General features: G+C 46.3%; 11 protein-coding genes across 11 annotated transcripts; 6 read left to right on the top strand and 5 right to left on the bottom strand.

Moving 5' to 3' along the window:
- Positions 1–224: 224 nt before the first annotated feature.
- N7487_002928 (uncharacterized protein) lies at positions 225–817 on the bottom strand (the record flags this gene model as incomplete). The annotated part of the gene is made up of 3 exons (XM_056870675.1): positions 225–406; positions 468–552; positions 629–817. The coding sequence occupies 3 exons, from the start codon at positions 815–817 to the stop codon at positions 225–227; spliced, it is 456 nt and encodes a 151-aa protein (XP_056735459.1).
- Positions 818–3670: 2853 nt separating this feature from the next.
- Positions 3671–4376, top strand: N7487_002927 (cycloheximide resistance protein; the record flags this gene model as incomplete). The annotated part of the gene is made up of 3 exons (XM_056870674.1): positions 3671–3911; positions 4053–4150; positions 4221–4376. 3 exons carry the CDS (start codon positions 3671–3673, stop codon positions 4374–4376), a joined length of 495 nt encoding a protein of 164 aa, XP_056735458.1.
- An 808-nt stretch (positions 4377–5184) lies between these two features.
- N7487_002926 (uncharacterized protein) lies at positions 5185–5466 on the bottom strand (the record flags this gene model as incomplete). The annotated part of the gene is made up of 2 exons (XM_056870673.1): positions 5185–5241; positions 5302–5466. 2 exons carry the CDS (start codon positions 5464–5466, stop codon positions 5185–5187), a joined length of 222 nt encoding a protein of 73 aa, XP_056735457.1.
- A 1605-nt stretch (positions 5467–7071) lies between these two features.
- N7487_002925 (uncharacterized protein) lies at positions 7072–7296 on the top strand (the record flags this gene model as incomplete). The annotated part of the gene is made up of 2 exons (XM_056870672.1): positions 7072–7233; positions 7267–7296. The coding sequence occupies 2 exons, from the start codon at positions 7072–7074 to the stop codon at positions 7294–7296; spliced, it is 192 nt and encodes a 63-aa protein (XP_056735456.1).
- Positions 7297–8331: 1035 nt separating this feature from the next.
- Positions 8332–8757, top strand: N7487_002924 (uncharacterized protein; the record flags this gene model as incomplete). The annotated part of the gene is made up of 2 exons (XM_056870671.1): positions 8332–8367; positions 8470–8757. The coding sequence occupies 2 exons, from the start codon at positions 8332–8334 to the stop codon at positions 8755–8757; spliced, it is 324 nt and encodes a 107-aa protein (XP_056735455.1).
- On the top strand, positions 8758–9846 carry N7487_002923 (uncharacterized protein; the record flags this gene model as incomplete). Its single annotated transcript, XM_056870670.1, has 5 exons — positions 8758–8771; positions 8833–8863; positions 8933–9177; positions 9227–9365; positions 9448–9846. 5 exons carry the CDS (start codon positions 8758–8760, stop codon positions 9844–9846), a joined length of 828 nt encoding a protein of 275 aa, XP_056735454.1.
- Positions 9847–11364: 1518 nt separating this feature from the next.
- N7487_002922 (aromatic amino acid ammonia-lyase) lies at positions 11365–13410 on the top strand (the record flags this gene model as incomplete). Its single annotated transcript, XM_056870669.1, has 1 exon — positions 11365–13410. The coding sequence occupies one exon, from the start codon at positions 11365–11367 to the stop codon at positions 13408–13410; it is 2046 nt and encodes a 681-aa protein (XP_056735453.1).
- Positions 13411–13809: 399 nt separating this feature from the next.
- Positions 13810–14737, bottom strand: N7487_002921 (uncharacterized protein; the record flags this gene model as incomplete). The annotated part of the gene is made up of 2 exons (XM_056870668.1): positions 13810–14532; positions 14606–14737. 2 exons carry the CDS (start codon positions 14735–14737, stop codon positions 13810–13812), a joined length of 855 nt encoding a protein of 284 aa, XP_056735452.1.
- A 331-nt stretch (positions 14738–15068) lies between these two features.
- N7487_002920 (uncharacterized protein) lies at positions 15069–15416 on the top strand (the record flags this gene model as incomplete). The annotated part of the gene is made up of 1 exon (XM_056870667.1): positions 15069–15416. The coding sequence occupies one exon, from the start codon at positions 15069–15071 to the stop codon at positions 15414–15416; it is 348 nt and encodes a 115-aa protein (XP_056735451.1).
- Positions 15417–15555: 139 nt separating this feature from the next.
- On the bottom strand, positions 15556–16330 carry N7487_002919 (mitochondrial 54S ribosomal protein mL38; the record flags this gene model as incomplete). Its single annotated transcript, XM_056870666.1, is given in 3 exon segments — positions 15556–16082; positions 16155–16203; positions 16220–16330. The coding sequence occupies 3 exon segments, from the start codon at positions 16328–16330 to the stop codon at positions 15556–15558; spliced, it is 687 nt and encodes a 228-aa protein (XP_056735450.1).
- A 1127-nt stretch (positions 16331–17457) lies between these two features.
- On the bottom strand, positions 17458–18577 carry N7487_002918 (zinc-binding alcohol dehydrogenase family protein; the record flags this gene model as incomplete). Its single annotated transcript, XM_056870665.1, has 2 exons — positions 17458–18398; positions 18466–18577. The coding sequence occupies 2 exons, from the start codon at positions 18575–18577 to the stop codon at positions 17458–17460; spliced, it is 1053 nt and encodes a 350-aa protein (XP_056735449.1).
- Positions 18578–19935: the final 1358 nt, after the last annotated feature.

Here is a 19935-nt window from a genome sequence, read left to right as displayed (position 1 = left end):
GTTAGAAACATTCTCGACTACTGCAATCCTAGGCTTTTTGGTAGAATGGGAAAATCCAATAGATTATATATAGTAGCTCATGACAAATTCCCGTCACATTCTAGCGCATGGCTATCCTTGAAACGGGGTGCGACAGGTTGAAAGGGGTTGAAATAAGGATACGGAAAATAAAGCAACAATATATCCCCATAAATCTACCATGTTACAGAATGTAGGCGACATAGTTACAGGCAGAGGTTCGCGGTCAGGGTAACTGGCTGGGGGCACCCATAAACCTTCTTGTCAGCCTGGGTACTATAGCAGGCGGCATCATTGGCCGCACAGTCAAAGGCCTCACAGCCATCGCCGGGACTGAGCGAGTTGTGGTCCGCTGCGAAGGGGTTACCCCAGTCCGTGTTCAGCTCATCTTGAAGAAGGATACAGTTAGTAAAGGATTACCGCCTGACAGATAGATTGAGTGTACTCACAGTACACGTAGTCTGGGTTGGACGAGAATGAATAGCCAAAGAAGAGAGGCGTATCCAGCGTCTTTGTCTTGTCGATCTTCACAGTCTATACATTCGATCCCCAGTGAGCTTCCCTTGCTATGTGGAGTATTATGCAGACCGAATAGGATGGAGTAACGTACCGAACCAGATACTCTGAATTCCTCAGAGAAAGCTTCCCCAGCGGCAACCGTGGTGAGTGGGCCGGGGGCGCTACCATCGGTAGGGTACGACTGCACATACACGGTGGTATCACAGTTATTATACACGATGGCATTCTGGGCTGAGGCCAGGCCGACGAGGGCACCAAATGTAAATAGGGAGGTCTTCATGGTTGGTATTTAGCTTTTGTTTTGAAATAGAAGGTTGAATGATCTGTTCTGTTCCCGAGAAGGGAAGGAATTGGGGGTCCTCATATAGGTCTGCTACTCGGACCACAGGCAGTATCGATGATGTACCGCTAGAGCATATTTGGGAGGCCTTGAATCTAAGACATGGCCCCTATCCCACGTCTTGGATGCTTAGGCCACCACCCGCTCCACCCTATGGCGAATCAATACAACTGATAGGTGAGACATGCGCATCACCGCCACTGCATGTACCCCACATTAAAGACATTACACCGAGTAGATGTAACCACCAGGTAGCGTTACATCTACCCCATAATCCCTCCATTTTCTCAACAGTGGCTGGAGCTTTTGTTGATGATTCTCTATTTGGACTGCAGAATAATTCCAGCTATGTGGACAGCCTGCCTGAACCAAGGAATGCGTTGGTTATCGATAATCCAACCGGTTTCTCCGCACCCGACTCCGGTCGCAATTCTGTCTAAAGTCATCTATGCCTACCCCACATGAATACGATCGAGGATGATGTCATAAGCTGTCCTCGTAGTCGAACATACAAACAACAGAATACAACACAGGTCCTTCCTTCCTTGGCCAACATGCCCTTGGTCGACTGGTCCATACCGATAATCCCATGTCAGCCATGCGGTCATCCTGCTTAGCCCAGTTCAAGCTCGTATAGTACCCACCTTGCCAAACTTGTCCCGGGAACTGACCAGGGATTTTAACAGGTGAGAAGGCGGATTTAAAGAAATTTCTGCTAATGCAAAACAAACAATGCAGCTATCGCACTGGTACCACATTAATGAACCGTTCTAGTATACGGTGTGAAGAAAGAGATGTGGTTTTGATGGCTATGAATTGGCATCTATACTACTGTATCGATTTTTAACGCGGTTGGGAGGAGAGCGGACAGTCGACTAACATCGTGAAGTAATTACATAAAGAGTTTGGACACCACACTGATGAGGATTGGACAAAGGGGAGCATATTAGTGGAACAAATTTAGACGTCCGTTCGCTTGTTAGGTAAGTCAGAAACACAGCCCTGGAGCCCTCCCAGCCCTATACATAGTGAGTGATTGCAGTCATCATGTAAAAATAGTCAAAGCTATATATAGGACACTCGATAAAGGGACCTTTTCTTATATTTTCTTTTTTTTTCTTTTTCATCATTCATTTCTCATAAATCCAATTCTCATTCCAAAATAGGCCTACCAAATGGCTCTAAAATAAGGCTGGAACCAGGTACCTAGAGGTAGCCTGGCGATAAATTTTCCTCGCTGTCTAGGCGAAGTCGGCTACATTATCTCCTGTTTCGATTTCTAGATCTATAGCAAGCCCGTCAAAGTCACTTTGAGCAGAGCTGGGGTATTTGCTCGACAATCACTGCTGCATTCTTGGACGATTTTGTCGATCTTAACTGATTTGATTGCGTCTGGTGATTATGTTTGGTACCCAATTAGGTGCCCACGGATTCTTTTAGGCCACCCAGTATAATCTAAGACTGAACTTATGGCCAACGTTTGGCCCCCACCAACCCAAAGTTGGGTTGGGTCTGGGACTAATTGCCTGGGTTCTGTGGAGAGGCCAATACCACGGTAGAATATTATAGTACTGAAAACCCCCGGAATATCCATAGACTATCCAGAGCGTGTCATACATATCAAGATTAGTGCGGATTTTGTCATATTTTATCCATACTAATACTGCCAGTTTTCTATTATTAGGCATGAATAGACTTCATAAAGCTCGCAGAGCCTGAAACCCGACCCGGCTTGACCTTTAACAGGATCGGGTTTCGAGCCTATTTCTAAAGCTCGCAGCGGGCTTTGTGCTTTTAGTTTAGGCCTACAAGTTTAAAGATCGAATGCAGCCAAGATGCGCTGGAAGAAAAGGAAGCTCTGAAAGCAGTTTATGAAAACTCGGATCTAATCAGCGACGAATAGCCGGGGCCCTGAAGGATAAAACTCCATGTCTCATGTATGCGGCTGAGATAGTGCGGAGACTACGTCGTGTAGCATCCAGGAAAGCTCTAGAACAGAACACCCACCACAATTAGAAAATCGTACACATGGGATACACTTCAGTTGCCATACCTGGCGACCCTCAAATAAGGGCAAGGGCTAGAGCAAAATCGTCCTGTTAATGTAGTCTGGATGTTGTGTTCTCTCATACGCGGAAAAACAGTGATTTCGGGAATTTCCAGGCTTCGGTAGTAGATCTAGATTGGGAAGGATAGGATAATCTAGGCATCTTAACATATTCAACCACTTTACGAGTATCATCCATAGTATAAGGAGAGCCCACTCAACCTTCACATTCCATTACGTCCGAGACGGTAACACAGCGAGTGAGTCGGTATTTTCGACATCCTGAACCGCGATCCTTGTTCCAAAGTGCAAGTCCATACAGGAGAGACCGAGATCTAGGCATCATTAGACGAAAGCATTGGCCAGAAATTCACTGAAAGTGCTAGACAGGGATCTCGGGCGGCTCGTGATGTGTAACTTCAAGTGGGCCCTGGGGCCGAGCACATCGATCGAAGATTCCCGGCCAATAGGATCGCGCCTACGCTGTCGGAGTGGCTTACTGACACAAGTGAAGCTCGGGAGGCTCGACGCCCCTTTTAATTTAGCTTATTCTTGAAGACAAAGAAATAAATCCTTTTAGGCTGCAACACCGAGGAACGGATATGAAGATGTAGTGATAAAGGAAATGCGCAGTATATTTTATGTTGAACAAAAGCCAGAAAATGGCATGGAAAGTTGTTCTCACCCTATTACCAACCCGGAGCTGAAGGTACTTGTTGGAGCGTCTTAAGTTTTGATTCAAGACCATGTCAGCGTTCAGCGTTCGAGATGCGCCGTTCGGCCAATTCTGTCGATTAGTTCTCGGTCCCCAAGTTTTTCTTTACCCCAATGAGAAGGCTGGATTCCACTATCAAGCGCCGGAAGAAAGACCATTTGAAGTACTTACCCCTCACGCGAACAGTAGCTCTACAGACACGGATGCCGACGTGGAGAAAGCTGAGCCTGTATCATCGCCAGACCAGTCAAAGACTGATTGCCAGACTGTCAGTTGGTATAGCGAAACTAATCCTTAAAACCTGCAGACGTGGTCACTCGCAAAAAAGACTATTACATTTTCGCAGATCTGCCTTCTTACCTTTCCGGCCATTTGACGAGGGATTTCGTAAGATCTTTTTTTATATTGACTAGATAGTGTACTGTGGATCCGCAATCATTACTCCAGCTCAACCAACTTTCGTGGAGGTGTTCGGTGTGAACACTCAAGAATCGTCTTTGGCACTTTCGATGTATGTTTTAAGATATGTAAGTATACCCTTGTCCTCGGTAGACATTTCCAAACTAATATGGATCTCCTAGGGTATTGGGCCATTGCCTTTTAGCCCTTTGTCGGAAGTACCTGCAGTTGGATGGAATATCCCGTACTTCGTTTCGTTTACGCTCTTCATAGTTATCATCGCCGTGACCTCTCGCGTGTCGAACTTCGCAGGATTGGTTGTCTTGTGGTTGATTTAGGGACTATTGGGTCCCAGGTGTTGGCAATAGGAGGAGCCTTAGCTGCTGATATCCTTTCTTTCCCAATAATACCGTATGGTCTTACTTTCTGGGGATGTGCAACTCTGGCAGGACCCGCCTCAGGTCCGCTTTTATCTGGGTTCTCAGTGCCTCTCAGCTCCTGGATGTGGTCTATGTATGAGCTTCTCATTCTCTGTGGCTTTACGTGGGTTGGGAGCCATCTTTCTGTGCGTTATTGTAGCCTGCTTCTTCGGGGCCGGCACATATTTGGCCCCCCTTGTCAAGTTCCACTATGAGCCGTACACATACCAGACTGGAATTGGCTCTCCTGAACGTCGCCTTCTTCCTGCCGTTTTTTTGGCCTTGATTGCGCCGTGTGGCATCCTTATTTTCGCCTGGGATGCTACCCCGGTAGTGGTCTTTGACTTCAAACCCTTATGACCCTTTTTATCTCGCATGGACAGTATGTTATCACTACCTGACCTGAAGTGCGCAGCTTAGTATCCAAGATCTAGAGGGTGGTCAAAATTATACTTGATAGGAAAATTGGCTGATCGTTAGGTAGCATGAATTTGAGGAAACAGGGCATATGTAACCACATCGAGGATACCATAGTGCTATTCAATTGATTCCACCTTATCTCAGACTTTTAGGGAAAACACCAGAAACATAGATTTGCTGCAATCACCAAATAGAAACGAAGGACGAGAAACAACAATCTGAGGTTTACAAATTCCTCGAAACTCAGTACCCCGGCTGCGCTTTTCTTTAAAAGGGTCTCAGTGGTCACCAGTAAACTGCCTGTTTACTAACAGCCTTGGCAAACACAACTGTAGTTGATGCAAGTTCCGAACCCGCCGGAACACTGTATTTCGAAACTTGTTAGTGAGATGGAAAGGCAAATCAGTGAATATCCCCAACTCACACCACAGCATTCGGTTGGCTTATTCGAAGGACAGTAGACATTTCTCTGAACAAGGGAATGTTGGCTGTTGGGAACAGCTTGCTCAGAGACATCCTTAGCATTAGGCACGGCAAGCGCCATGGAAAAGCCGAAGAAGGCAGTAAGGATGGCAACGGAGAGCTTCATTGTATAAGTGCGAAGGTAGAACCCTGGGGATATGAAATTTTAGCTGTGTAGTGTGAAAGAAGATTTCTCTGCGATGGTGAGACTACAATTAAAAAGTGGGATATCCTGGCAGTTTTATAGGCTTTGTGTTTTTTTATTTTTTTTATATATTTTTTTTCACTCTAAATGGGATCAAGGGTGTATGGGTGATATTCAACCTTCTGGTCTTACGGTGCCTTCTCAGGCTCCGGGAAGGCCCAAGTGAGGTAGTATTGGATATCCTGGACTTGCAGATAGACCCCTCTAGGTGAACTTCCAACTGAAATACTGGTTGAAACCCGAAAGTGGGTCGCTTGGCTAGGCTCCTTTTTACTTATGGAATATTTTTGCAAAGCAAACAAAATGAACTACAGACATGTGTGAAAATCCAAAAATAAAGCCTGGCTGCTATGCCCGAGCTTCTAAATTTCCGACTGATATTGCCAGGCTTCTCACGCCTATCTATATATGAACCTTTTCTTCGTCTTGACAAAGTCTTTCGTTTTATTTTACCATTGCAATGCCGAAAAACAGCGCTCTGCGCAAGCTTCTACCTGTGAATATGGGATCCAAACGATACAACCAATCATAGTGTTCTCGCCCAATGCGTGCCCATAGAGAAAGTTCAATTGGTCAATAAATAATCAGACTGAGACTTCTAGGACCTTTTATCCGTCAATGTTGAATTGCCTTCTTTTCTGTGACATTGTTTTGCTCCTAGCTGTTCTTGCAAAAGGCAGACCCCATCCGTGCACGTAGACGCCCGACGATCAATTACTAGATAGAGATCCACTGCCGCGGCTCGTATAGGCTTGGTATGTGCATGATCTCCATCATGCAGGGATAATCCTCACGAATGCTCACTCATATCCCAAGATGCCAAGATTGATCTACAGATATTCTGCTGTTTGAGCAGAGACCTGCAATTTCTGACCTATTTACTTCTTAGCTCGAAGGTATTCCAGTGCCAACTGATCTAATTCCTGCAATGTAACCTCAAATTGCGAACTACTAGGGCATTGTTTTCGGATATTAGGTATGACAGTGCATAGCGCCCTGTACCCCATATCATATTTTTTCCATCTTAAGCTTCGACCGCCTTCAACGCCTCAAATTTCGTATCATCTCTTCCAGGGCTTCGTACAAATTTCAATAATTCATCTTTGCAGTAACACAGCAAAATCTTTAGTACCCCTTCTCCTAACTACTACCTTCTTAAATTAGTATACCATCTGCTATATTTAGTCTTTATTTAGGGGAAACTCAACTGCTTCATAAAGTGTCAACATTTACAGTATTCATTTCTATCAATTTCTAGCCAATAGAATACATATATCCTAATTTATGAAATATGATATGACACACGATATGACACACTGGAACTGCCCCAGCATCAGGCATCCAACCCTTGCAAGCTATTGCTTGCATTAAGGCAATAGTCAATATATCATCGGCTCTATATAAGCCTCGACGCCCATTGGGGTGATGGAACCAATTCCTCAACAGTACATTCAAACTACCCTTCTATTCTATCTCTTCAAACCTTTCAAAGAAAATTCGAACAATTTTTTACGAATCAACTCAAAAATGAAATTTTTTATTGTCCTGTTTGCACTTGTTGCCTACGCAATGGCCGAAGCCGGACCAGATCTGGAGGCGAGAGCTGGGTGCTCCATGAAGGGCCAATTCTGCGTTAACGGAGGCACATTCCGGTGCTGTGAGGGACAAGGGAGCTGTATTGACCAACGGGTAAGTTTGCTACTACGACTTTTCTGAAAACAGATATGGCCAAACATGATAGCGGATAGCTAAAAGGAAATATAGTGCAAATGAGCTACCATCTACTGAGGGAGTATCAAGGTGGCCTTAGGGTTACGGAATCTCAAGTGTCGGAGTCTCAGGACTGTGGACCGTCCGGTGCTTACTCCAGGGTATACCTGGCAGAGTGTTGTAAATTCCTGGTTTGTCAGGCTTCTACACACTATTTAGTTAACCAACTAGCTAGCTTTTGCTTTTTGTAGAGAATCAATCATTCTTCTCTCTCCTCTTTCTTTCAACAATTATGTCTTGCTAGCCTAGGTTGCTCAAGAAAGTCAACGAGCAGATTTGTCAAATAATGAATGCTTTGATAACCATCTGTCTCACATAAAACCCAAAGGCTGAGGCATCTAGTCTATTACCTCACCTTGGGTGTCAGAAGTTCTGCTTACCCAGGTGGGTGTTACATTGACATAATGTCAAGACAAGGTACTTGATTGTTTGGCTCAGTTACAATGGTGCATTATGGAAAGAGAAACACTGACTAACCTACCCAGGCCGCAACAAATACGACTCTCTCAGTTGTTAGGTCAGGCAAATCGCTGTTGAGCGTGGCAGTAGCGAGGGACCATTTTGTCACATATATATGCAACAAATAAACCCTTCGCCAGGATGAAGAATGAGTGACAAATATTGCTCCCTTGGGACGCGCATGACTCTCTATTTTGTCGTCCGTATTATCCTCCAGTGACGTGGTCAGCACCTTTTCCTCTGGCCCTGATTGTTGGTTATCTCTATGGGAGCGAGCCCTCTCGGTATTGGTCGAAGAGACCGCGAAATAATCGTGCTCAGTTATAACAATTTACCACATGATGAGTAGTGAAGGACAACGCAGGGGGAGTGTATAGGACAAACGGGAAGATCACCTGTATCGCTTCAAGCCATGTATTAGCTTCGTACGAAACCGAATGTAGCCTCGTCCAGGGGTGGTTGTTGGTTGGGTCTTGGAGTCCGCCGGGAGCAAAGGTACTCGTTTGGATGCATAGCAATGCTTAGCCTTTCGGCCTCCTTCACAGGTGGATCAGCAAAATGTACACAAAGGATGAGGAAATGACTTGTAATCAGGTGCTGTCATAATCCTCCAGCCGTGACTGCACGTTGTCCCTTAAACTGTCGCCTTGTTTCCCACTCTGTCCCTTCCTGCCTGCTATTTCAGCAGTTTTACAGATACTGTTTGCGTATTCTACCCGCTTGACACTGATACTTTTTATTGATGAGGCTCTCACCCACCCTGTCCACCTTTTATCTTCAGTAGAGCTTCAGGAAGTGTCAGGCAAAGATCTCCTGGCTGCAGCGGGAAGCAAGAATGATTATTTCGCCGAAAAACCATTGGAAAATGACAGCGGAGACAGCGACCCAGATGTTGTCCTCGTGGACTTCGAGGAGAACGACCCAGAAAACCCTTTGAATTGGCTGCCAACACAAAAATGGCTGATTCTGTTCGTTATCTCGTAGATGGGTTTCGTCAGGTAAGCGTCTTTCCTTTTCTCGCCAGTCTGTATATCTGCGCTCATTAATTTTCCGAATTAGTGTCTTCTCGACAATAAAGATTGTTCCCACGGTGCCTCGGGTCTTACAAGAGTTCCATTCGCACAATAAGATCCACTAGGCCTTGCTCGTCACAATTTAGGAGCTCGGGGAAGGGATTTGCCCGTTTTTCATTACGCCGCTCTCCGAAAGATTCGGCCGACTTCAAGTCTTCTACATTAGAAATCTCCCCGGGCTATATTGCTTAATCGCCAGCGCCCTATACCTAAACATCCCTGTACCGATTACGTTCCGAGTCTTAACGGGTTGCTTCTTATCGATTCTCTCCCTCGGGCCCGTCATTATTAGGAATTTGTTCCAAATAGAACCAACCGGCCGGTCCATATCGTTAGTTATAGGAACTTAAATAATAGTAGATTTTTTTTATCTATCGTAGGGTCGTATATCTCACAGAGCCTAGGTTAGCGATAGTCGATTTGGTTAGCGGCTATCGTACTCAGGTTCTTCGGCTTACCTTTACTAGTTATACTCTAGGAGATATATACAGTCGTCATTCTAAGGCGGAAGGGGAAGCGGTTACAAGAGAAGCGCGCGGACGATAGAAGGTATCGTTCTAAATATTAGGCCCATATTAATATATCCACTATACTTAAAAAGCGTTATAAAACCAATGTAGATCCTAGCCCAGTCTCCTCTCCTTATTTCAACAACGAGCTATATAGCGTAACATATGCTTTAGTCTTATTGATCCTTACCACACTCATAGAAACCATAGAGTCGACGTACCTTATCGTCTTTTCTAGCGGCTCCATTGGCTTGACATTTTTAAGTCTCGCTATCGGCAATACCATCGCTTTGATCTTCTATAGTCTCACTTCCGACCGCTATACAATCCACCAACGTGAAACAAAGGGTGACGCATTTAAGCCGGAGTTTAGGCTGATGCATTTGCTCCTTACTTCAGTCATTCTTCCTCTAGGCTTCCTCATCTACGGATGGACATTAGAGTTTCATCCTTTATCGCAGCCGCTTTCATCCCCCCTTTGGCATTACTAATGAGATACGGAGATTGGTTTCACATTAAAGAACGATTTGGAAGGACTGGACAATAGATTGATTATTATTTTCAGCAAATATTACTCATTCTATATCGCCAATGTGTGAATCTTCCTGTATGAAGGCGACTAGATCATCAACCTGCAAGCTCTGCCAGTAGTACCATTTGTCCTTCTCGTCAAAGTATGTTCGAGTATTTTCGTTGACGTAATCACGAGAACAATGTCCCTTTGCAGTGGCCTGAGATGCGTAATCTACTGTGCGAGGGTCATAAAGCGTGAACGGAAAGTCGTATACTGGCACTCTTATTGGATTTCATAAGCTGGTAAAATGAAGGGTAAGCTTTTGAATGTAGTTTCCGGGAATATGTGCAATTTTATCATTTCATACGCACGTGAGGTCTGAGATCTAGAATCTTAAGAACAAAGTACTACTCGTCACTAGTATATACTAGTGAGCAAGTAGTAACTATATTGCTTTTTTTCACCCCCCTTACATTGCCCCACCAAGTGTTCCTGGTCTCATTTTCAAGTTTCTGAAGCCCACTTATCTGAAATCGGCTCCAGCTGAGCACGACACGGAATTTGTTCCTGTTTAGATATTGAGTGTAACAGTGAATCGATATTATCTTCACAATGTTGTAGTCTTCATTAGGGCCCGGTGGGCCCTTTTAGTCTGATAGATCGTGGTTAGTGGGTCTCGATCAACAAGGGACGTTCCCCGTTCAGCTAAATTAAGAAACTTGATTAATCTGGATTGATATTTACCTCATACCCTGCAGATTGGCATTTATGCTGCTCAACCTTTTAATGTACATGTTCTGGCTAAGTAACTGACCAGGGATTTAGAATCTACAAAGCAGCCAATGGTGGGTGTCGATACGGGCGACGAAATCTGCCGCTTATTCGCGAACCTTTATTTACTGCTTTTCCGGTGGTCGATTCCCAGGCCCCGAGGCCCCGGGGTCATTCAGGGTATAGGTAGAGTAGTCACCTAGAGGGTGGGGAAATCGGGAGCTTCCTGGGCGATTATAGCTCCACTTAGGCACCTTAGAAGTAGAGTTCACTCTCGGGGCCTTGGCCCTCCGGCACTCGAGTCCTCAGCTATGAAATAGCGGTGAATTTGCCCTTTTCCCGCCAGTAATATAGCCAATAAACCTAAATTCGCTGGTGACACACTCCATCGCCTGTAGTGCCGATCAGCTGAGTACCCAATTAAAGTTCAAATAAAGCGGGACCAGTACAGTTCATACCAATATGCCAGATTTACACGGAGATATTTTCACTCGGGAGGATTGCATATCCGGATTTCCACTTTCAATACTTTCTGTACTCGACGAGTACAATAGACAGCGAATATACTACCTATATTTATATATTTATATATCTCCCTTTCCTCTATTCTTTTGCATTACTCAATCGAACCTTTGTATAGTGATTTGAATCCTTGGTAATCGAGCAGACGATACAACGACACCTGGAGTTGAGAGATTATATAATTTGCTACCTCTTCGTTATCATGACCTTGACGAGGCATGGCCGATCGGCCCATATGAGTGCAACACTACAACTCTTGGGACATGTGCATGATTTGAGGAACAGGAAGCGAAGTCTTGAGCTCAATGGCAATAACCTCGATATTGCTTCTATCGTGGCTGTCGCCCGTCATGGAGTCGAGCCCACTATCAGCACGGACGAACTGCTTTCCAAGCGGCTTGAGATCTCGGTTGACACTCTAGCCGATGTCATCTCTCAGAAATGTGTCATCTACGGCGTCAACACTGGTTTCGGTGGCAGTGCTGATACAAGAACCAACGAACTCATCGACCTGCAGACCCATCTTCTGCAATTTATCCAAAGTGGAATCATCACGGCCGCTGACAAGGATCCGGCCAGCAACTCGGAGCGGGAACCATCCCACGTCATGCCTCTCGCCTGGGCTCGTGCCGCCATTGTGGCCAGAGCAAATCAGAATCTCAGGGGTCACAGTGCCATCCGCAAGTGCGTGCTCAACAGTCTGGTTGACCTGCTGCACAACGGCATTACTCCCCTAATTCCACTTAGGGGCACCATTTCTGCATCTGGAGATCTTATGCCTATGGCATACATTGCTGGAGCAATTATGGGCAACCCAGATGTCTTTGTCCAGGTGGGTAAGGGTGCACAAGCCACAATTATGCCATCCTCTGTGGCCTTGAAAATGAGCGGGCTCTCCCCAACGGGACTCGGTCCGAAGGAGGGACTTGGGCTTATTAATGGAACTGCTCCTTCTGTGGCAGTAGCAAGCTTGGCATTGTATGATACGCAGCAGCTCGCGTTGTTATCACAAATGCTGACGGCTTTCGCTTCGGAATGCTTGGCCGGGAATGTAGAATGGGTCCATCCCTTCATTCACGCGACTCGACCTCACGCCGGGCAAATTGAGGTGGCAGGCAATATCCGGCGCTTCTTGAAAGGCTCCAAGTTTGTTGTTGGTTTGGAGTCGCACCAGGCATCTGGTGACGGACTCTGCCAAGATCGGTATTCGACAAGAACAGCTCCTCAATGGATTGGACCTTATATCGAGGACCTTCTTCTAGCGCAACATCAGCTCGAAGTGGAACTCAATTCTACATCAGATAACCCTCTGGTGGACGCAAGCAAGCAAGACGATGGCTCTAATGGAAGAGTGTACTCTGGCGGAAATTTCCAAGCAGCTGCTGTCACGTCGGCTATGGATAAGGCTCGATTGGCCATTCAGATGATCGGACGAATGCTTTGGTCCCAGGTTACTGAGATGATCAACCCTGCTACAAATAATGGACTCGAGGCCAACCTTAATGCCACCGCATCAGAGAACTTCACCATGAAGGGAATCGACATAAACATGTCAGCGTATATGTCTGAGTTGGCGGCCCTGGCACACCCCGTCTCTGCCCACGTTATGTCCGCTGAGATGCACAATCAGGGTATCAACTCCCTTGCATTGATTTCAGCTCGACGAACTATGGAGGCTGCAGATCTGTTAGCACATATGAGTGCTTGCCATATATATGTCTCATGTCAGGGTGTCGAAATCAGAGCAAACCACAATCGATTCCTTTTAACACTTCGCACCAAGATGGAAGACTTCACCCCAAGCGGAGCCTTGTATGGACTCGGATTGGAGGGTTCGCAGGTTGAGACGCTATGCGCGTCACTTCTGCCCATTGTCCAGTCGAGCTGGTATCGCGCTAATTCCAATACTTGGAAAGACCGTGTCTTATCTGTTGTTGATGCTGTTATGTCGTCAGTGAACGTATTCGTGGCAACTCACAACCCTGATTGTTCAGTTTCCACTATCATCGCGTTTAAGAAGAAATTTGAGAGCGTCGTGTCCAGCACAGCAGAGGAAATGTTTTATCCCGGCCCGACTATTTCCCCCGAGCAGGTGACCGCACAGCTTGGTAGGGGGACTGCGCAAATCTATACCTGGGTACGCTCGAATCTGAACATCCCTATGAACTGTGGGCTCCAAGACGATCCTTTATATAACGCTCAGAAGGGGCTTCCCACAAAGGGAAAAAGAGTATTGGAAGCTCAGTAAGTATGGTATACGAGAGCTTGCTGAAGGGTGAAATGATGGATGGGATTCTGGAGGGTTGGATGCAGGACTAGTCATGTATTACATTAAGGGATTTGTGAGTATTTAAATAGAATGTGAAGAGTCAGTAATGCACTGAATATACCCAACACAGGCCCAAGATGTCTTTTTTAGGCCTTTTCTCGCATCCAGTGCTTTGACTGCTACACTCGTGTCAACTCTTAGATATATGCAGGTTCCGGTTATCGTTCGTACAGGCGAGCTTATATTGAATAAAGTGGTATTCCCGAGGCCATCAAATTACCTTTTACAAGCGAGAAAGATATGGCGCAAAAGGCTGACTATTTTTCAATATAGCTGACAATGGACGCGCAGTAAGATGTATAGAAAATCCGCGAGTGACTAGGACAATCTAGTGGCACACCACCAGATGACTCTCACATTCGAGTCCACAAAACTCATTCCCTGCATCTTGGTCGTCGTCTCACCGACCTCCAAACTCCCCTCGATTTCCCACTTTTGTCCTGTCCTCTGTTGGATCTCGAACCACAAGCCCTTCAAACTCTCGACATTATGCCGATAGTGATTCGTTTCCAGTAACCCGGTCATTGTATACTCCCCAGCCAACAAACTACCCATTTGCCTTCCACATACAATCACTCCCTCCCCCTCACGACACAGCCCAATCAACCGAAGAATTGACTGAACCTGGCCCTCAAAATCCCAGAAATGCAGCAGTGAGCCTGCCCACACCACATCAATCTTCCCCCGCATAGTATTTACAACCGGGGATGATTCCCATTCAGAATCCTTAGTCACCAGATCTGCTGGCAGCAGAGTCGCTGGAAATTTAGTAGCATCATCTCGGAAAAGTTTATATCCGAGATCAAAAAAGCCGGTTTCTAGATCAAACCCATACAGGCTCCGAGCTGGGATCTTGGCACGATGTACCAAGTAGCGAAGCTCCTGACCGACGCAGCATCCTGCATCAAGGAATCCTGCAGAGGCGTCAGCCTGGAGGCGAGCGAGAACACGTGGATAGAATGGAAGGCGCGCGAGGTGGCAGCTCAAAAACCGCATTTGCCCGATGCAGGGGTAAGGGAAAATTTTGAAAGCTTCATCTCGCTGATTGGTTTTCCTAGTGCATTAGTCTATTGCCGGATTATGGCTCTTCTACGCCCGCAGGAGGCGAACTTACTAGGGCGAGAACATGGGACAGGACCTCGTCGGGTTGGAGGCCACTGTATTCCTCTAGAAGTGATCGGGCATCGGGGTCGACGGTTGTTACGTTGGATTGGTACCAACCTGGGGTCGTTGCATTATCTGTCATCTTGGGCTAGAAGACGGGGCTCTATAATTGGAGATTCACTATGCACACGATAAATCTAGACGGTCCATCATCAAAGTGAGAGGAAGCAAGAGAAACCCCCTCTTTTTATAAATTGCAAGAACCGGGATTCTAACTAGTGATGATGGCGTTGTATGCAAAGCTTAGCCAAATAAGCCTAGCCTAGGCCCCCAACGGCCCCCACGGGCCCCTGCAGACCGTTGTCAGGTCTCACAACTCACCACTAACGACCGTCCATTCAGCTATACCATTGGACAGCGATAAATAGGGAGAAAAATTCAACTTAGATTACCCCTCCAAGATAGCGTCCACCATGCCAACGAACTCCCAATCAGCCTCCGCCCTAAGCCTTGTAAATCGCGCATCTGCACTTGTAGCAAAGTCCGCCACCTCATCCATCTCCCGTGCATCCAACAATATCAACATATTCAAAATTGTCGCGCTCTCCAATCTCCGCTTCCAGTATGCTGCCTTACGTGTGGACGACCTCATTATCGCGAGGTTCCTCGAATACTCTGATCATTGCGTGGCGGGCGAGGCGGCACACGTCCACCTCGGGTGGCCCATATTTATCGGCAAGAGCCGCGAAGGTGATAGCACCACCGCTAGTTGGTACAAGCTGAGCGATGTGGGGCTATTGGATGAAATTCAACGACGCTAGATGAGCATCAAATGACTGAATGTAACCACGGCTCTGGTACTCCCTAAGTGAACTGTAGGTGAGATCCAAACAACTCTGCTGCAAACTTTGTTTGAGAACAAGCGAAGACCGACCTAAGCAGCAATAAAAGCTGCTCCCACTAGGCCAGTGCACCCGCAAGATAATTTCTAGCCACCATCTTGATGGATGTCCCACTGAAAGTGCTGCTAGCGACCCTGCCGGTGGTGGTGGTGGTGGTGGTGGCGGTGTCAGTACTGGTCCCGTTGCTTGCCGTAACACGGAAGTAATTGGCTGCTGCCGGTGGTCCGAGGCCAGTCTGATTGATGAAACTCTCTAGCGGTAGGTTCAATCGGTTGAACAGGGTTTGATCGGTCGTCTCCATGAAGGACTCATAGTGGACAGGTATACTAAAATTGGACGGCTGTTTGAAGAGGAATAATGTGTAATTGTGTGTTCCTGACTTTGGCTGGGGAGCAATGTACGTCGCGATGATGTTTGCCTTGCTAGTACTGTTGATATTCGTGGTCAGGTTGGCGACGACGGTGTGCACAATTACCGATGGGGGACTAGTTTTGTTCCAGTCGAGGTCAACCATTAGCAGAAGGTAGCGATCGGTTCTGTTCAATCCCAAGTCATCCAGGTGGGGCTGTGGTTCATCCTTGGAGACTAGAATTGGAAACTCACAGTCAGTTTGAATCGGTAGACTATCGAGGCATTTTGGAGGTTTCTTTTGCATACCTATTGCATTGAGGAAATTACCGGGCTTGAAGCTGACTTCGGAAAGATTCTGTAGAGTATGTCACATTCAAAAGGGTCGATGGCTCGCCGATGACTGTCAGCTCCGGGGGAACCGTGCCAGGAGATACTGCAGTGGCAGTTGTTGCAATCGCGAAGAGAGCAGGAACCAAACGCATTCCGGTGTAATTAATAGTTAGAGGCAGAGTAATGGGTGAGTTGATCAACCAGAAGTAGGGGGAAGGAGGAAATAAATGACGAGACGTGGTGAGGCTGGGGTGATTGGTTTAAGTAGAAGCCGTTGACCCGTCACCGGTGGTCAGACGGAACAATGTGGTTAGATAATTGTCGGTCTGGTTCTGGTTAACGATCAGGTCCTCTCTTGCATGACCCTTTGCATCCTAATTTGAATCTTTGAGGAGTTTTGCCCTTTTTAGGGGTTTATTTTCGATGGCAGGTCACGCTAATTGATGGCTTTGTCGGCAATTGCTCTACAACACCTCTACATAAATTAAACTGAATTTTTTTTTTACAAATGTTTTCACAGGTTTTGGAGCTCTTCTTTGTTCGATCTGATGTGGACCCTCACCCTAGAAGATCTCGCTGCCTCCGCTCTTAAACGCCTTCCAAGATTCCACTTGCGGGTAAAGCTTCCGAACTACTTGACCAGACCTTTTTTTAACAAAATTTCTTGACGCTCTATGTTGGTTACTGTTTCTCTGCTTGCGTGACAGCGTTTCACAAAAGCCATTTTATCACTATCGGAGCAAACAGTCATTTATGTCGGGGCTGTTGCTTACAGCCTATGAGGCTAAGCCCTGCGAAAATCGGATTTTACCCGCACTCCGGGAAACATATATAATCAATTTCAACCCCAAATTTATATGCCACTAAAGCATTAAATATATATATATTTAATATAAAGAGATAACTAATTATATAGATATTTTAATTGATATAATACTTAGTATATGATCCCTTCTTTTACGTATAGTAACCAATTTCCTAGGTATAGAACAGATCAAGTTATCAATCACAAGTGCACCCTGTGCAACGGATATAACTCATTAAAAATATAGGACCCGCTGTACTATGATGGATTTCGGTCCGCATATAAGACCCAATCTGGAAATGAAGTATACGTAAGCCCGTCGCAAAGATGGAAATGGTGAGCTTCCTCTCCTGATTGGGTCTTGTACATGTTATACATTTATTGTTGTCCCCATAGAAGATCAAACATCTTATTGAAACTCGATAGAAAGCCAAAAGTCAAGAAGTTCTTCGCTTTTTTCGTTTTCTTAACATTTTACTCCGTTTCATCGACTCGGTAGACTAGCTTGGAGGCTCGGACTTTACCTTCCCGTAATAGCTGGAGACCAGCCAACACTCCAGCCAAACCACCTGGCTTCACCTGATACGGATGAGGATGAATTCGGCGCTCCTCAAGTAGCTTTTGCGCCAATTCCCACCATTTGATGCCGAATTCAAAGTTAGTGCTATCAGGAGATACCTCGTTCATACCCATGCGGTAAGGCTCGCCCAGGACATCGTACGCCATTGAGACATGTGAATCAACGTCATCTCTTGCTGATGGCACATCCAGCAGGGCATTATAGGAACCGCCCGCTGACGAAATGGCAGCACTGCAGATGGCAGCCGATTGGGGCGTAGAGATTGTATCAAGGACAAATTCGAGAGCATCATCAGTATCCTCTCGGATCTGTTCGCCCACTAGTGGGTCGTGGTAATCAAAAACTGCGTCTGCTCCAAGCTCAAACATGAAGCTGCGGTTGGCTTCAGAGCATGTTGTGACCACGCGCAGTCCCGATAACTTTGCCAGTTGAATCGCAAGCGTGCCGGTGGCCGTTGCGCCTCCATAGATTAGGATGTTTGTGTCGTTTGATTCACTCTCCTGGTCGCCAGGGAAAGGCAACTCCATGCTCTGGTAAAGATTCTGACCAACAGTTGTCAAACCCACACCAAAGGTGGCTGCCGCCTCAAAGCTCATGGACTCGGGTATCAATATCTGGAGGTCGCCCTTCGCAATCACATACTGAGCAAATGCACCGCCATTGTGGCGAACGGCATTGCTACCGTGTACAAATCCAGCAACTCGATCGCCTTTTTTGAATGCCTTTTTCACGCGCGGCCCCACGGCTTCTACTATTCCCGAATAGTCACAGCCCACGGTAGCCCCAGTGCAGGGTACAAAATCAATATGACGCCAGTCTGTTGGATTCAAAGCGACTTCGGACTGTGTTAGTCCAACTGCTTATGAATGGCAGGGGCGAAGAAGAGCACCAGGAGAAAATACCAGCTTTTGTTTTGACGAGAATGTAATTATCCGGCAACTCGGGGAGCGGGACACCTTCTGCTAGCGTCGCGCGGCCAGCTTCTTGGACGATAATGGCGCTCTGGGTAGTCATTCTTAACAGATGTCGCGACACAGGGGGAAATAAAATGTGCGAGAGAGGTGGGGTATTGCTTGAACGTCTTCAGATAGCTCGTTTAAATGGCAAATTAGGGGGTACGAAAGAGATGAACATCATCTCACGGGAATTCTCCGTATGTGGCTTGGAATTACTCCGTAGAGTGATCTAGGGTTGCGAGCGAGATCGAACTATTGAAGAGCTCAGACAAAGCACGGTTTTCTTTTTTGCCGCGCGATAATCTAGCTATCTAGCGTAGACTGCAGAGTACTGCAAGTGAAAATGTGCTCCATATATTGCAGGTGATCTGCGTGGAGTGGAGGCAAGCAGGCGTTAGTAGCTTCAATAAAGTCAATTACTACTGTAAATGTGCTCCGCAGCCCAGAAGATCGTGAAATTGAGATCCGCTATCCCAGGCGATGCCAGTAATAGTCACCCAGTTACCACTGCCAAATATCACTGGTGTGAGATTGCAACACGAGGATAACGGCGGAAGAACTAGGTAGCCCTCCAGATAGCCCACAGGGAAAGAGTGGTATTCTCCAAAATACATCCATGTACGGAGTACGGAGTAAGGGAAACGCAAGTCCGAAAAGTGGAGCTTGTCTCAAATAGGGGGCTAGGAGTGGAGAGTGGTTTATCCACTGCGGGATAGGAATCCCCTCATTAAAAAAAAGGCCAGAAAAGAAATCTTGATAGGCAATCTTCGAGTACGGACATTGGCCTAGTGCTATAATATAGTGGGGCAGACCGTGCGGGTCGATGGAGTATGGAAGATTGGCAATCTTGAAATACAGTGACCGATACTGGTAACTAGGTGTCACAGTACAATTTACATGTACATCAGGTCCATCTTGAGGTATTGACGATCCAGTTCGTTGATCGATAGAATAGACAGTCTCCACTTGATACCATTCCCGTATTCTTCACCTCAGGGGCATCCAAGTAGACGCAAACTAGAGAAAATGATGATGGAACTGAGTTTAGCATCGGAGCTGCACGAATTGAGATCCAACTACGGAGTACGTTAGCCAGATCCATGTTCCAGATGTTCGCTTCTAGAGTACGGAGTAGGGAGCTTGGTTTCAGCAAGCCAAGCACCAAAGGATGTCAATTGATGTACTCCGTACTTCATACATCATTCATATCGCTTTTCAATTAGTCCCGGTCTCCACTGCATGTTCTCCGCTTGGATAGCCAGTAAAATATGCATGTGAATATGCGACACTTTACGTGTTAATGGCACTAGCGTCCAGGATTCATAGCCCGTTTGATGGTCTGCAATCAGGACGGGGACTTGCCGAACCTGGAATGCACAGCATTTAGTATAATACCCCACAGCGCCCCTGCTCCAT

This window comes from Penicillium crustosum (genome assembly GCF_028827405.1).
Source record: "Penicillium crustosum strain IBT 35664 chromosome Unknown utg000001l_segment0_segment0, whole genome shotgun sequence".
Taxonomy (NCBI): domain Eukaryota; kingdom Fungi; phylum Ascomycota; class Eurotiomycetes; order Eurotiales; family Aspergillaceae; genus Penicillium; species Penicillium crustosum.
Note: the sequence above shows the minus strand (reverse complement) of the source record. Positions and strands in the feature narration are given on the sequence as shown.